Below are 14,824 nucleotides of genomic sequence, written 5' to 3' on the forward strand. Positions count from 1 at the left end.
ATTTTACATTTGGGACAAATACGTTAGATGTTGTCGCATGTACACTCTAAAAATATTCTGGGTTATTTCAACAGGTTTTTGGGTAAATTCTGTTTCCGCTGGGTTAATTTTATGATTAAATGTATTGGACCAAATTCAGCTGAAAATCAGGGCTTGTCCATATTTTCCTAATTTGGGTTGAAACACTATTTTGAGGAGTGTATAAAAAATGTAATAGTTTACTTTTCAGTTAAGAATATATATGCATTAAACAATATATGCATTATAATATATAATTTTCACTATTTATGAATAATAATATGTATAATATTATCAATAATTGCATCACATTCATTCTAATGTAAAGTATTAAATGTTGTGCCCTGCACATTACTGTGTGTTTAACATACAATAGTAATAATAAACGTCTATTGTAATGACGTCACTACAATATGCACAATCATCATGTATTTTCTGAATGCTGAAAATTACTCAAAACATCCTAATTTAACAAAAAAATCAGTTTTGTGTTATTTGCTGCCACCGTGTGGACATTGTTTAAACATCACTGTAATTCTGAGTTTTAATCTGTTTAAAATGGCACAAACATTATAACAATATGCAATATTTATATTACCTTCAGTGCATCATACACACAATAACAAAAAGAAAGGAGATTTCAGTTTTATTATTATTAAAATTCAAAAACAGATGCTTTACTATTTGAGCACAAGTTTTAAAAACAGGTCAAACAGGTTGTTTTCATTTGGCTTAGTCCCTTATTCATTAGAGTTCACCACAGCGGAATGAACTGCCAACTAGTCCAGCATGTGTTTTATTTAGCAGATGCCCTTCTAGCCACAACCCAGTACTGGGAAACACGCACGCATGCATACACACACACACTCATACACTGCGGCCAATTGAGTTGATCAATTCCCCTATAGCACATGTGCTTGGACTGTAACCGGAGCACCCGGAGGAAACCCACGCCAACACGGGGAGAACATGCAAACTCCACACAGAAATGCCAACTGGTCCAGCCGGGACTCGAACCAGCGAGCTTCTTGCTGTGAGGCCACAGTGCTAACCACTGAGCCACCGTGCCGCCCTTTGTTTTAATTTTACTGCTCACGAATACAAAGACAAATCTGCACACTATAAAAACACTGATATTAGAGCTTCCAAACAAATATGCAAACGAATAAATACATTTTCTGCATTAATAAAGCGAATTATTTCCAGAGCAGAAACCACTCGGACAGAAACACAAGAACATAATGTCAATCTATATACACATTTCATTGATCATGACAGAAAAAACACTGAGTCTACACAGAGTCTACTGCATTTCCCAATAGTATCTGGATGCAGCCTGTACGATGCACACTGAAATTGCATCACTCAGCGATGCATTCTCAGACACAATGCACTTAATGGAGCGAGTGACGTCACTGTGACGGGTAGGGTTAGGGGTGGAGTTAGGTGTGCCCAATAAAAAGCATTGGATGCAGCTCAGATTGCACTGCACCAGGTCTGCAGCCAGACCCCTAACACAGAGTCTACTGCATTTCCCAGAACGCACACTGTCAATATAAGACAATTTCCATATTTTGTGTTTATGTGTGGTGGTGATTTGCATTATGGGATGCTGATCTCTGCTCTGTCCCCTTCTGATGTTGAAAATTCAACTCTACAGTTTAACAAAGTGACTTTTACTGACATTTAGTCATTTAGTAATAATATATAAGACATAATATATAGAGAAATACACTCACCGGCCACTTTATTAGGTACACCTGTCCAACTGCTGTTAATGCAAATGTCTAATCAGCCAATCACATGGCAGCAGCTCACTGCATTTGGGCATGTAGACATGGTCAAGAGGATCTGCTGCAGTTCAAAGCGAGCATCAGAATGGGGAAGAAAGGGGATTTAAGAGACTCTGAACGTGGCATGGTTGTTGCTGCCAGACGGGCTGCTCTGAGTATTTCAGAAACTGCTGATCTACTGGGATTTTCACGCACAACCATCTCTAGGGTTTACAGAGAATAAAGAAGAGATATCCAGTGAGCGGCAGTTCTGTGGGCACAAATGCCTTGTTGATGAGGCCAGAGGTCAGAGGAGAATGGCCAGACTGGTTCCAGCTGATAGAAAGGCAACAGTAACTCAAATAAGCACTCGCTACAACCGAGCTCTGCAGAAGAGCATCTCTGAACACACAACACGGCCAACCTTGAGGCGGATGGGCTACAGCAGCAGAAGAGCACACCGGGTGCCGCTCCTGTCAGCTAAGAACAGGAAACTGAGGCTACAATTCACACAGACTCACCAAAACTGGACAATAGAAGATTGGAGAAACGTTGCTGCTCTGATGAGTCTCCATTTCTGCTGACACATTCGGATGCTCGGGTCACAATTTGGCCTCAACAACCTGAAAGCATGGATCATCCTGCCTTGTATCAGCAGTTCAGGCTGGTGGTGGTGGTGTAATGGTGTGGGGGAGATTTTCTTTAGGTCCATTAGTACCAATTGAGCATCAACGCCACAGCCTACCTGAGTATTGCTGCTGACCATGTCCATCCCTTTATGAGCACAGTGTCTCCATCTTCTGATGGCTACTTCCAGCAGGATAACGCAGCATGTCATAAAGCTCAATCATAGACAATATAGCACTGCAGACTATTACAAATGATCAGAAAACCCACTTTTTGCAACTATTTAGGCTTAACAGTCTTCAGAAGAAAGATCAAGATCCCATAATGCAACTCAAAAACATGAATAAATTGGAAAAAATGAATCACAAACTGGGTAAAACTGCTAATGTATGGCTATTATTACAGCCTACATGTGCACTGCATTAATGTGTGTGTGTGTGTGTGTGTGTGTGCAGCAGGTCAGCGTCTGGCCTCAGGTCTGGAAATGGTCATGGTCACTTCCTGCTGAATCCAGGGTATGGTGGAGGTGGAGAGTAGTTTGCTGATCTGGGAACAGTGGGTGTGTATGGAGGAGGACGGAGATCAGGAGGAAACATCTCATGATCATAACTGTAAGGAGGAGGAGGAGGACCTGCACACAACAACACAACATATATATATATATATCAACTACACACAATAGCATCACATCAACAACAGCAACACAGCACACAACAACACACAACAACAGCACATCAATGCCAAACATCAGCACATGAACAAAGACAACAACAATGATAAAACACATCAACACAACACAACAACCAAACAGCAGACAACACACAACAGCACATAACAGGGTACAATCAAACAAAACAACAACACAAAACATCACATCAACAACAAACAGCACATGAACAAACAACAGCATATTATCACACAAAACAACACACAACAACAAAACAACACACAACACATCAACAACAAAACAACAGCACACAAACACACAACAAAACAACACACAACAACAAAACAACACACAACAACAACAAACAACACACAACAACAAAACAACACACAAACAAGCAACAAAACAACACACAACAACAAAACAACACACAAACAAGCAACAAAACAACACACAACAACAAAACAACACCTAACACATCAACAACAAAACAACACACAGACAAGCAACAAAACACACAACAACAAAACAACACCTAACACATCAACAACAAAACAACACACAACAACAACAAACAATACACAACACATCAACAACAAAACAACAGCACACAAACACACAACAAAACAACACACAACAACAACAAACAACACACAACAACAAAACAACACACAAACAAGCAACAAAACAACACACAACAACAAAACAACACCTAACACATCAACAACAAAACAACACACAGACAAGCAACAAAACACACAACAACAAAACAACACCTAACACATCAACAACAAAACAACACACAACAACAACAAACAACACACAACAACAAAACAACACACAAACAAGCAACAAAACAACACACAACAACAAAACAACACCTAACACATCAACAACAAAACAACACACAACACATCAACAACAAAACAACACCTAACACATCAACAACAAAACAACACACAGACAAGCAACAAAACAACACACAACAACAAAACAACACACAACACATCAACAACAAAACAACACACAGACAAGCAACAAAACAACACACAACAACAAAACAACACATCAACAACAAACAACAGCACACAAACAAGAAACAAAACAACACACAACAACAAAAAACACAGCAGCAACACAACAACTTTCTGTGTGTGTTTGTGTGTGTGTGTATTTTTGTGTGTATTTTTGTGTGGGTGTGTCACCTGGGTAACCCTGAGTCACTGTGTTGATGTATGTGGAACTGAAAACTCCGACTCTGGACCCGCGGCTGTTCTTCACACACATGCAGACGCACAGAAACACAGCGGCCACTGCTCCCATCAGAAACACAACACCGAACACGATCCCGGAGATAGCCGTTCCTCTGAGGAAAGAGGGAAACCATCAACGTTACAGTCAAAACTGAGGAGCAAGCACCGCTGGGCTGCTGAATAACTGGATGTTGTTAGTGTGGACTTTCTGGATGTTGCTACGCAGCCGTGACTGTTCTTGCTGCTTTCTGGGGTGTTGCTATGCAGCTGCAGTTGTCATTGCTGGTTTCTAAGGTGTTGCTATGCAGCTGTGACTGTCCTTACTGTTTTCTAGGGTGTTGCTATGCAGACATGACCAATCTTGCTGGTTTCTAGAGTGTTGCTATGCAGCCTTGACTGTTCTTGTTGGTTTCTATGTTGTTGCTATGCAGACATGACCAATCTTGCTGGTTTCTAGAGTGTTGCTATGCAGCCATGATTAATCTTGCTCGTTTATAGGGTGTTGCTATGTGGTTGTGACTGTTCTCGCTTGTTTTTAGGGTGTTGCTATGCAGCCGTGATTGTTCTTGCAGGTTTCTAGGGTGGTACTATGCAGCCATTACCAATCCTACTTGTTTCTATGTTGTTGCTATGCAGCTGTGATTGTTCTTGTCTGGTTTCTAGGGTGTTGCTATGCAGCTGCAAATGTTCTTGCTGGTTTCTAGCGTGTTGTTATGAAGCTCTGAAAGATCTTGCTGGTTTCCAGGGTGTTGCTATGCAGCCATTAGCAATCTTACTTGTTTCTATGTTGTTGCTATGCAGCTGCAACTGTTTTTGCTTGTTTCTAGGGTGTTGCTATGCAGTCATGACCAATCTTGTTGATTTCTAGGGTGTTGCTATGCACCTGCGAACGTTGTTGCTGGTTTCTAGGGTGTTGCTATGCAGCCATAACAAATCTTGCTGGTTTCTAGGGTGTTGCTATGCAGCTGCGTCTGTTCTTGCTGGTTTCTAGGGTGTTGCTATGCAGCTGGGACTGTTCTTGCTGTTTTCAAGGGTGTTGCTATGCATCTGACTGTTCTTGCTGGTTTTTAGGGTGTTGCTATGCAGCTGCGACTGTTCTTGCTGGTTTCTAGGGTGTTGCTATGCAGCTGGGACTGTTCTTGCTGTTTTCTAGGGTGTTGCTATGCATCTGCGACTGTTCTTGCTGGTTTTTAGGGTGTTGCTATGCAGCCATAACAAATCTTGCTGGTTTCTAGGGTGTTGCTATGCAGCTGCGTCTGTTCTTGCTGGTTTCTAGGGTGTTGCTATGCAGCTGGGACTGTTCTTGCTGGTTTCTAGGGTGTTGCTATGCATCTGTGACTGTTCTTGCTGGTCTCTAGGGTGTTGCTTTGCACCTGCGACTGTTCTTGCTGTTTTCTAGGGTGTTGCTATGCATCTGCGACTGTTCTTGCTGGTTTTTAGGGTGTTGCTATGCAGCCATAACAAATCTTGCTGGTTTCTAGGGTGTTGCTATGCAGCTGCGTCTGTTCTTGCTGGTTTCTAGGGTGTTGCTATGCAGCTGGGACTGTTCTTGCTGGTTTCTAGGGTGTTGCTAAGCAGCTGCGACTGTTCTTGCTGGTTTCTAGGGTGTTGCTAAGCAGCTGCGACTGTTCTTGCTGGTTTCTAGGGTGTTGCTATGCAGCAGCGACTGTTCTTGCTGGTTTCTAGGGTGTTGCTATGCAGCTGCAACTGTTTTTGCTGGTTTCTAGGGTGTTGCTATGCAGCTGCGACTGTTCTTGCTGGTTTCTAGGGTGTTGCTATGCAGCTGCGACTGTTCTTGCTGGTTTTATAGGGTGTTGCTATGCAGCTGTGACTGTTCTTGCTGGTTTCTAGGGTGTTGCTATGCAGCTGCGACTGTTCTTGCTGGTTTCTAGGGTGTTGCTATGCAGCTGTGACTGTTCTTGCTGGTTTCTAGGGTGTTGCTATGCATCTGCGACTGTTCTTGGTGGTTTCTAGGGTGTCACTATGCAGTTTCATGACTGTTCTGGGTGGTCTCTAGGGCCTTTATGTGTATTCTGTGTGGCTGCTTTTGTTGTTGCCAAACACTTTGCTATTCAGGTTCTTGATGTTCAGAGTTGTTGCTGTGTGTTAATTACGCTAGTCTCACTCTGCAAGTAAATAAGGAAGCAGCAGTCATGCGTGATTCATCAAACTCTAACTACCTGTTTGATGGCAGGATTAACTCAATATTTGCAGTGTGTGAGTGTGTGTGTGTGTGTGTGTGTGTGTGTGTGTGTGTGTGTGTGTGTTTTATGGTCCAGGCCACCCACAGTGCTCATATTTATTTGCTCCTGATGGATCTCACTGGTTAGTGAGTGGACGGTGATCTGTCTCCTGAGTGAACAGCACCTGACTAAACACGTCTCTGCTGCGGACTAAATATACTGCTTTTCAGATGTCGTTTCAAGTCTGGATTAATGTGTGTGTCTGTGTGTGTGTGAGAGAGAGAGAGAGAGAGAGAGAGAGAGAGAGAGAGAGAGAGAGAGAGAGAGAAAGAGAGTGAGATGAACATTTTTTTGGACAAAAATTGAGCAAAACACATTATTAAAATGAGTTTGAATGATTTAAAAGGCGTTTCTGCAGTAATAAATGGTGAAATATCAGGATTAATGAGGCAAATTTAAAACAGGGCAGCTCTCTCTCTCATTATTCAGCTCAGTTAGAGAACACTGCTTTATTCCTCTGTGATTGGACGTGAAGTGTGATTATGTTCTCAGACTCAAGTGAAAAAGAAAACAGCTGTGAGTAAGGAGAGAGGGTCAGAGGTCAAGAGGTCAGCTCAGTGCTGATGTTGTACATGACTAACATACCAGCAGTCAGGAAGAGTGTGTGTGTGTGTGTGTGTGTGTGTGTGTGTGGGTGCTTGAAATGTGATACACGTGTGTGTGTCTATATGTGCATGTGTAATATGTAATATTGTGTGTGTGTGAGAGGGAGGGAGAGTATGCAAGTGTGTTTGTAATGTCTGTGAAATGTGATACACGTGTGTGTGTGTGTGTGCATGCCCATGTGTAATATGTAACATTAGTGTGTTTGTTATATAATGTGTGTGTGTGTGTGTGGGACAGAGAGTGTGCATGTGTGTTTGTATTATTTGTGTAATATGTGACACATGTATGTGTGTGTGTGTGTGTGTGTGTGTGTGTGTGTGTGTGTGTGTGTGTGTGTGAGCACATCTATGTGTAATATGTGATACTTGTGTGTTTGTGTGTAATTTGTGTGTGTTTGTGTGAGAGTAAGGATGTGTTTGTGTGTAATATGAGTTTAAATATGACACTTTTGTATGTGTGTGTGTGTGTGCCCATGTGTAATATGTAACATTAGTGTGTTTGTTATATAATGTGTGTGTGTGTGTGTGGGACAGAGAGTTTGCATGTGTGTTTGTAATATTTGTGTAAAATGTGATACATGTATGTGTGTGTGATACTTGTGTGTTTGTGTGTAATATGTGTGTGTTTGTGTAATACATGTTTAAATAGGACACTTATCTCTGTGTGTGTGTGTGTGTGAGCGCACGTGTAATATGTTACATTTGTGTGTGTAATACGCGTGTGTGTGTAATACGTGTTTAAATATGATACTTGTCTATGTGTGTGTGTGTGAGTGAGTGTGTCTGTGCACGTGTAATATTTTACATTTGTGTGTGTAATATGTGTGTGAGAGAGCAAGCATGTGTGTACAATGTGTTTAAATATTGTGTGTGTGTGTGTGTGTCAGAGAGTATGTGTGTGCAATATGTGTTTAAAATGTGATGCACGTGTGTGTGTGAGCACATGTAATATGTTATATTTGTGTGTGTGTGTGTGTGTGTGTGTGTGTGAGAAAGAGAGCATGCATGTGTGTGTGTAAAAAATCATACATGTTTGTGTGTGAGTGTGTGTGCACGCACACGGATAATATGTGATATTGTGTGTGTGAGAGAGAGCGCATGCACGTGTGTGTATAATATGTGTGAAATGTGATACATATGTGTGTGTGTGTGTGTGTGCGTGTGTACTTACGACAGCACATCTCCCACATAAGCATAATATGAGCAGCAGAACGGAGGAACTCCATCACAGCAGTACTCAATACAGCCGTCACACTGAGCCTCTCCACGACCTACACACACACACACACACACACACACACACACACACACACACACACACACACACACACACACACACACACACACACACACACACACACACACACACACACACACACACACACACACACACACACACAATGTTATGTCAAAAGATAATTGAGAATAAAGACACACAGATTACTGTGTAGTTCTGAGCGTTGTCGTTTGCTCTGAGTGTGTGTTGATCAGTGTTGTGTCCTGTGTGTTTGCTGTGTGTGTTGCTAAGAGGTTGCTATTTTGGTTGTTACAATAATGCTTTGCGGGCAGCATGGTGGTGAAGTGGGTAACTCAATCACCTCACAGCAAGAAGGTTGCTGGTTTGAGTCTCGGCTGTATTAGTTGGTGTTTCTGTGTGGAGTTTGCATGTTCTCCCTGCGTTCGCGTGGGTTTCCTCAGGGTGCTCCGGTGTCCCCCACAGTCCAAACACATGCACTATAGGGGAACTGAGGAACTTAATTGGCTGTAGTGTATGAGTGTGTGTGTGTGTGAGAATGAGTGTGTATGGGTGTTTCCCAGTACTGGGCTGCGGCTTGAAGGGCATCTGCTGTGTTGGAATAGTTGGTGGTTCATTCTGCTGTGGCGACCCCTGATTAATAAAGGGATTAAGCTGGAAAGGATCACTGAATGATTCATATGGGAGTTGCTGGGATAATCAGGTAAAAATGAATAAATGCAGATTATAAGACAATGAAAGGGTTTTTTGACCTTGCATGCAGATCAGCCTGTTGTTAGAGACCCCTAAAACCAAAATATGACACTTTTTTAATGCAAATTAGAGGCTCTTAAATTTAAAATAAAGTGCATTCATTTCAGAAGAACAGACTCACTAAATGCACAGCACAGCGTTTTCAGGAAATGTTCACGTATGTTGGTGTGTTTTTTCCCAGCACGGTCAAAGCTTGTTAATGAATCAGAAATGTTGTTTACAGTGTCTGGACAATGATAGAGAACAAGCTGTTCTACATGAAACTTAAAGCTTATAATGAAGCTAATCAGTCAGAATGCTCCACATCTCCAGCAGTGTTTCCCTGTCTCAGTGTGGTGGAGGAGGGGGAATCCCACTCTTCCCATCATTCCAGACGAGTCTGATCCTGCAGAGAATCATCAGATCTGCTGACAGACGCCTGCGCTCTTGCTCACATTAACACACTGCGGAGCAGCAATGGAGATACATTGTGCGCCAACTTATCCAGCATATGTTTTACACAGCGGATGCCCTTCCAGCTGCAACCCAGTACTGGGAAACATCCATACACACTCATTCACATTTATACACTATGGACAATTTAGCCTACCTAACTTGTCGGGGAAACCGGAGCACCCAGAGGAAACCCACGCCAACACGGGAGAACATGCAAACTCCACACAGAGACACCAACTGACCCAGCCGAGGCTCGAACTAGTGACCTTACTGTGAGGCAATTGTGCTACCCACTGAGCCACAGTGCTGCCCTTAGAGTATAGTATTCATCTTAAAGTACAATTTACAGGCATTTCAAAGGCTTAACTAGGCTAATTAGGCGAGCCAGAACAGTGATTTATTCTGTAGCCAATCAAAAAAATGAAAGTTGCTTCATTTTGACTATTAATATTGCTCATTATAATTCATCTAAAGATGTGAAACTGCTTTATTCAAGCCAAACCTCACAGACATCAGACTTTAAACAGAGGAAAAATTCATTCATTGTCTTTTCGGCTTAGTGCCTTTATTAATCAGGGGTCGCCACAGTGGAATGAACCGCCAACTTATCCAGCATATGTTTTACGCAGTGGATGCCCTTCCAGCTGCAACCCAATACTGGGAAACATCCATACACACACACTACAGAAAATTTAGTTTACCTAATTCCCCTATAGCGCATGTGTTTGGACTGTGGGAGAAACCGGAGAACCCGGAGAAAACCCACACCAACACGGGGAGAACATGCAAACTCCACACAGAAACACCAACTGACCCAGCCTAGGCTTGAACCAGCAACCTTCTTGCTGTGAGGCGAACGTGCTACCCACTACGCCACCGTGCCGCCCCCAGAAGAAAACTATTAAAGGATATTTTGTGAAAAATGTCCTTTATCTGTATATTAAACAAAAAAAAAATGACAATAATAATTTCCCAGACGTATGTTTTCTTCTTTATGAAGCTCAGAAAATAACATCAATCTTTAAATGTCAACAGATAAACACTTTAAAATATATATATATATATATATATCTGGAGCTGAAGGCTGGCTGGCACACAATTACAGCGCTATCTCGTCCAGCCCACAGTCATCATCACGGTATAATTGGGGTAATTATGTCTTCTAAAGCAGCAGAATTTGGCTTCAATTTGCGTGGCGTCTGTTTGCATCTGGCTTCCCGGAGCAACTGAGAGCAAATGTGGAGCCTGCAGACTGGGTGGTCCCCCGGGGGCCCGCGATTTACCTCTGGGTCCCGTCGGTCAACACTTCTGGGACAAAGACGCTTTAGACGCACTGGTGCCTTAAATGTTACCACACACACACACACACACACACACACACACACACACACACACACACACACACACGCACACACACATACGCACGCACACGCACACACACACCAATCTGTCTAAGTCCAGTTTAATCACAACAATTCACAATGGACATGCTATAGGACGGTTATACCATGCTAGTTAATGAATACTCCATGATATTTACATGCATGTTAAAGGATACCACAGCATTACCATGGTAGCAATAAACACCAAGCTTAAAGTACACTTTAAAAATGCAAAATAAAAATGTTGGGTTGTTTAAACCCATAGATGGGTCACACTACCATTGACAAACCCAACAGTTGGGTTAAAGAATTCAGTTAAAAGTGTTTTTCAGATTTTTGTTTAGTTTCTGTTTGACCTGGGAGCAATTAGCAACCATTATTACAATGAAATGACATTAAAGTAACCTGTAAAGTACATATAATAAAAAAATATTATTAATATTAGTGAATAAGTGATTGTGTAAACATTTTGGTAATGTTACTGTAGCGTTAATAGAACATTCATGCAAAGATATCTGATTTTTTTTTACCAATATTCTATTAACATTTAGGCAATTAGTTACCATTATTACAATAGAATGACAAAAACTTACATTAAAATGACCTGTAAAGTATATATAATGAAGAAATATTATTAATATTAGTGAATAAGATTGTTTTAACATTCTGGCAATGTTACTGTAACGTTAATAGAATGTTCATGCAAAGATATCTGCTTTTTACCAATACTTTAACAACATTGAGGCAATTAATTACCATTATTACAATAGAATGACATAAACTTACATTAAAATTACCTGTAAAGTATATGCAATTGAATAAACACTATTAAATGTAATATTAGTAAATAATAGATTGTTTGAAACATTCTGGCAATGTTTTTGTAACATTAATAGAACGTTCATGCAAAGATATCTGCTTTTTAATCAATATTCTAACAACATTGAGGCAATTAGTTACCATTATTACAATAGAATGACAAAAACTTACATTAAAATGACTTGTAAAGTACATATAATGAATAAATATTATTAATATTAGTAAATAAGATTGTTTTAACATTCTGGCAATGTTACTGTAACGTTAATAGAATGTTCATGCAAAGATATCTGATTTTTACCAATACTTTAACAACATTGAGGCAATTAATTACCATTATTACAATAGAATGACATAAACTTACATTAAAATTACCTGTAAAGTATATGCAATTGAATAAACACTATTAAATGTAATATTAGTAAATAATAGATTGTTTGAAACATTCTGGCAATGTTTTTGTAACAATAATAGAACGTTCATGCAAAGATATCTGCTGTTTACCAATATTCCAACAACATTTAGGCAATTAGTTACCAATATTACAATAGAATGACAAAAACTTACATTAAATGACCTGTAGAGGACATATATGTATTGAATAAACACTATTAAATATAATATTAGTAAATAATAGATTGTTTAAACATTCTGGCAATGTTTTTTAATAGTTCGTTCAAAGATATCGGGTTTTTAACAATATTTTAACAACATTATGATCGTTTTATTAACGTAAAAACAACTACACTTATCTAGTTAACGTTTGAACGTATCGTTTACGTAATTTACGTAACATAACAAAAGTTCCTTCAACGTTCGCGTGACAAAAATGTACTAAAGTAACGTAAGTTCCATAACTTCATGAGGTGTCCAGCAAAACATTCTACCAACAAACACATTTGAGTTCGTGTTGTTATTACTTGTAATTTGAGAGACAACTGTTGTAACTAACGTTAGTTTGTTTTAACAGTAAAGCTGAAAGTAGTTCTTCATACCGGCGATTAAGCAGAGCAGCAGCGACTCCCGCACGAACTTCCAGCTCTTCTGTAAACTCGCGCTTCTGGGATTCTCCATAATCCGCTTATTTCAGGAAAACTCCGCATCTAAACACTCTTTCCCGCGCTACTTCTTCCTCTTCCCGCAGTGCATCGATACCTCAGCCATGACTGCAGTCGAAAGCAACAGTTCAGAGAGTCAGAAAAGTTCCCGCATAACCTCTATGAGCTGCACGTGTCCAGCTCTTCCTCTTTGTCTGGAGCTTCTGTTCTCCCGCGGCGCTGCGCTCTCTCTCTGCGTGTCCGCCAGACCCTCCCCCTGAGCCCGCACAGCAGCAGCCAGAGCCCGCCTGGAGGAACGGCTTGAAGGGATACAGCTGCAGATACTCACATCAGTATTACATTATTTTTGTGACACGTTACATCAATAATTAATATTTTTAAATGTACAGTATTGTGAGAGTTATAAACAATGGGTAAATGAATAAATATTATGAATAAAACTATATATCATTTTCGTTTTTAAATTACTGTGATGGTTTGGTTTAGGGTTGTGATGGGGGTAGGGCGTAGGCTGTAACAATACAAATTAATTAATAATTTAATTAATAATATGATTAATACTCGGTAAATTAGTGTTTTTAAATTACTGTAAATGTTGGATCTAAGGTTGATAAAATGCTGATAACATACAATTTAATATGTAATTTAATAAATAATATAAATACGTCTTGTTAACTTCTGACCACAGCTGTATCCCTTTTAGCAACAACCGACCCCTACATCATCCACATCACGACCCCCATCATCATCATCATCTTCATCAGTAACACACGATCATTCTGGGAACTTGCTCGCCTTTACAAGAGCTGCAAATTGGGGCTTCATCTTTTCTCCAATGACCCTGCAGACTAAATTTAGACTCTCTTTAACCGAGTTTTCACGATTCTGCTTTGTCTGCATCATCATTGAGATGAACAACACGAGGAGTAAACAAGAGCAGCTCAACACACACACACACACACACACACACACACACACACACACACACACACACACGCTCTAGAATGACATACATACAAGTTAATTCATTTATTAATTTTCTTTTCAGCTTAGTCCCTTTATTAATCAGGGGTCACCACAGCGGAATGAACCGCCAACTCTTCCAGCATACATTTTACACAACAGATGCCCTTCCAGTTGCAGCCCAGTACTGGGAAACACTCATACACACTCATTCACACACACACACACACACACACACACACACACACACACACACACACACACACACACACACACACACACACTAAAGCCAGTTTAGTTGAGAGGGGTCTGGCTGCAGACCTGGTGCAGTGCAATCTGGGCTGCATCCTATGCTTTTTAATGGGCTCACCTAACCCCACCCCTAACCCTACCCGTCACTCCATTTGAGTGCATTGTGTCTGACATTGCATCGCTGAGTGATGCAGTCTCAGCTTGCATCATAAAGGCTGCATCCAGATACTATTGGTTTGGATCAGCAATTCCCCTATAGAGGAAATACCAAGTTTGTAAACATTCAGGATGCCCGCGCAGGGGGGTTGCAGAAAAAAATCACACATTACCGTTAATGTAAGTTTATTAACGCCTTGCTTGTTTGATCCTGTGCAGAATTCAGACTGTGTTTTGCGGAGCTTCAATGGTTTCTGGTTCATCAGACTGACCGGAGCTCAATGCACTAATGCTTGAAGCACCCTGAACACATAATGACTAACCTCCACTGTGTGCTCTTTAATTATTAATGCCTGTTGTGTAACAAAATGTTATGACCGCTGACCTGTGACCCAATAATACGCCAGTCAAACAGGCTGTGAACAGCTGCTGGGAGTGCTAATTAATGTGGTTGAATTAATTAAACTGAATGAGCATGGTGGCCTAGACTGGTTTGTAAAATGAGCAGACAGATTAACCATTGTCATGAGTAGAGATCTGATTATAGTTAAACTTTATTTATGCAC

The 14,824-nt window shown here is 40.6% G+C and overlaps 1 protein-coding gene across 1 annotated transcript; it reads right to left on the reverse strand.

Annotated features, from left to right (window-relative positions):
* Positions 1–647: 647 nt before the first annotated feature.
* On the reverse strand, positions 648–13,085 carry cyyr1 (cysteine/tyrosine-rich 1). The gene is given in 4 exon segments (NM_212882.2): positions 648–3,048; positions 4,290–4,450; positions 8,357–8,456; positions 12,825–13,085. Coding segments are annotated over 4 exon segments (477 nt in total). The 5' UTR covers positions 12,904–13,085; the 3' UTR covers positions 648–2,911.
* Positions 13,086–14,824: the final 1,739 nt, after the last annotated feature.

Source organism: Danio rerio, chromosome 1 (assembly GCF_052040795.2).
Source record: "Danio rerio strain M-AB ecotype USA chromosome 1, GRCz13ab, whole genome shotgun sequence".
NCBI lineage: Eukaryota > Metazoa > Chordata > Actinopteri > Cypriniformes > Danionidae > Danio > Danio rerio.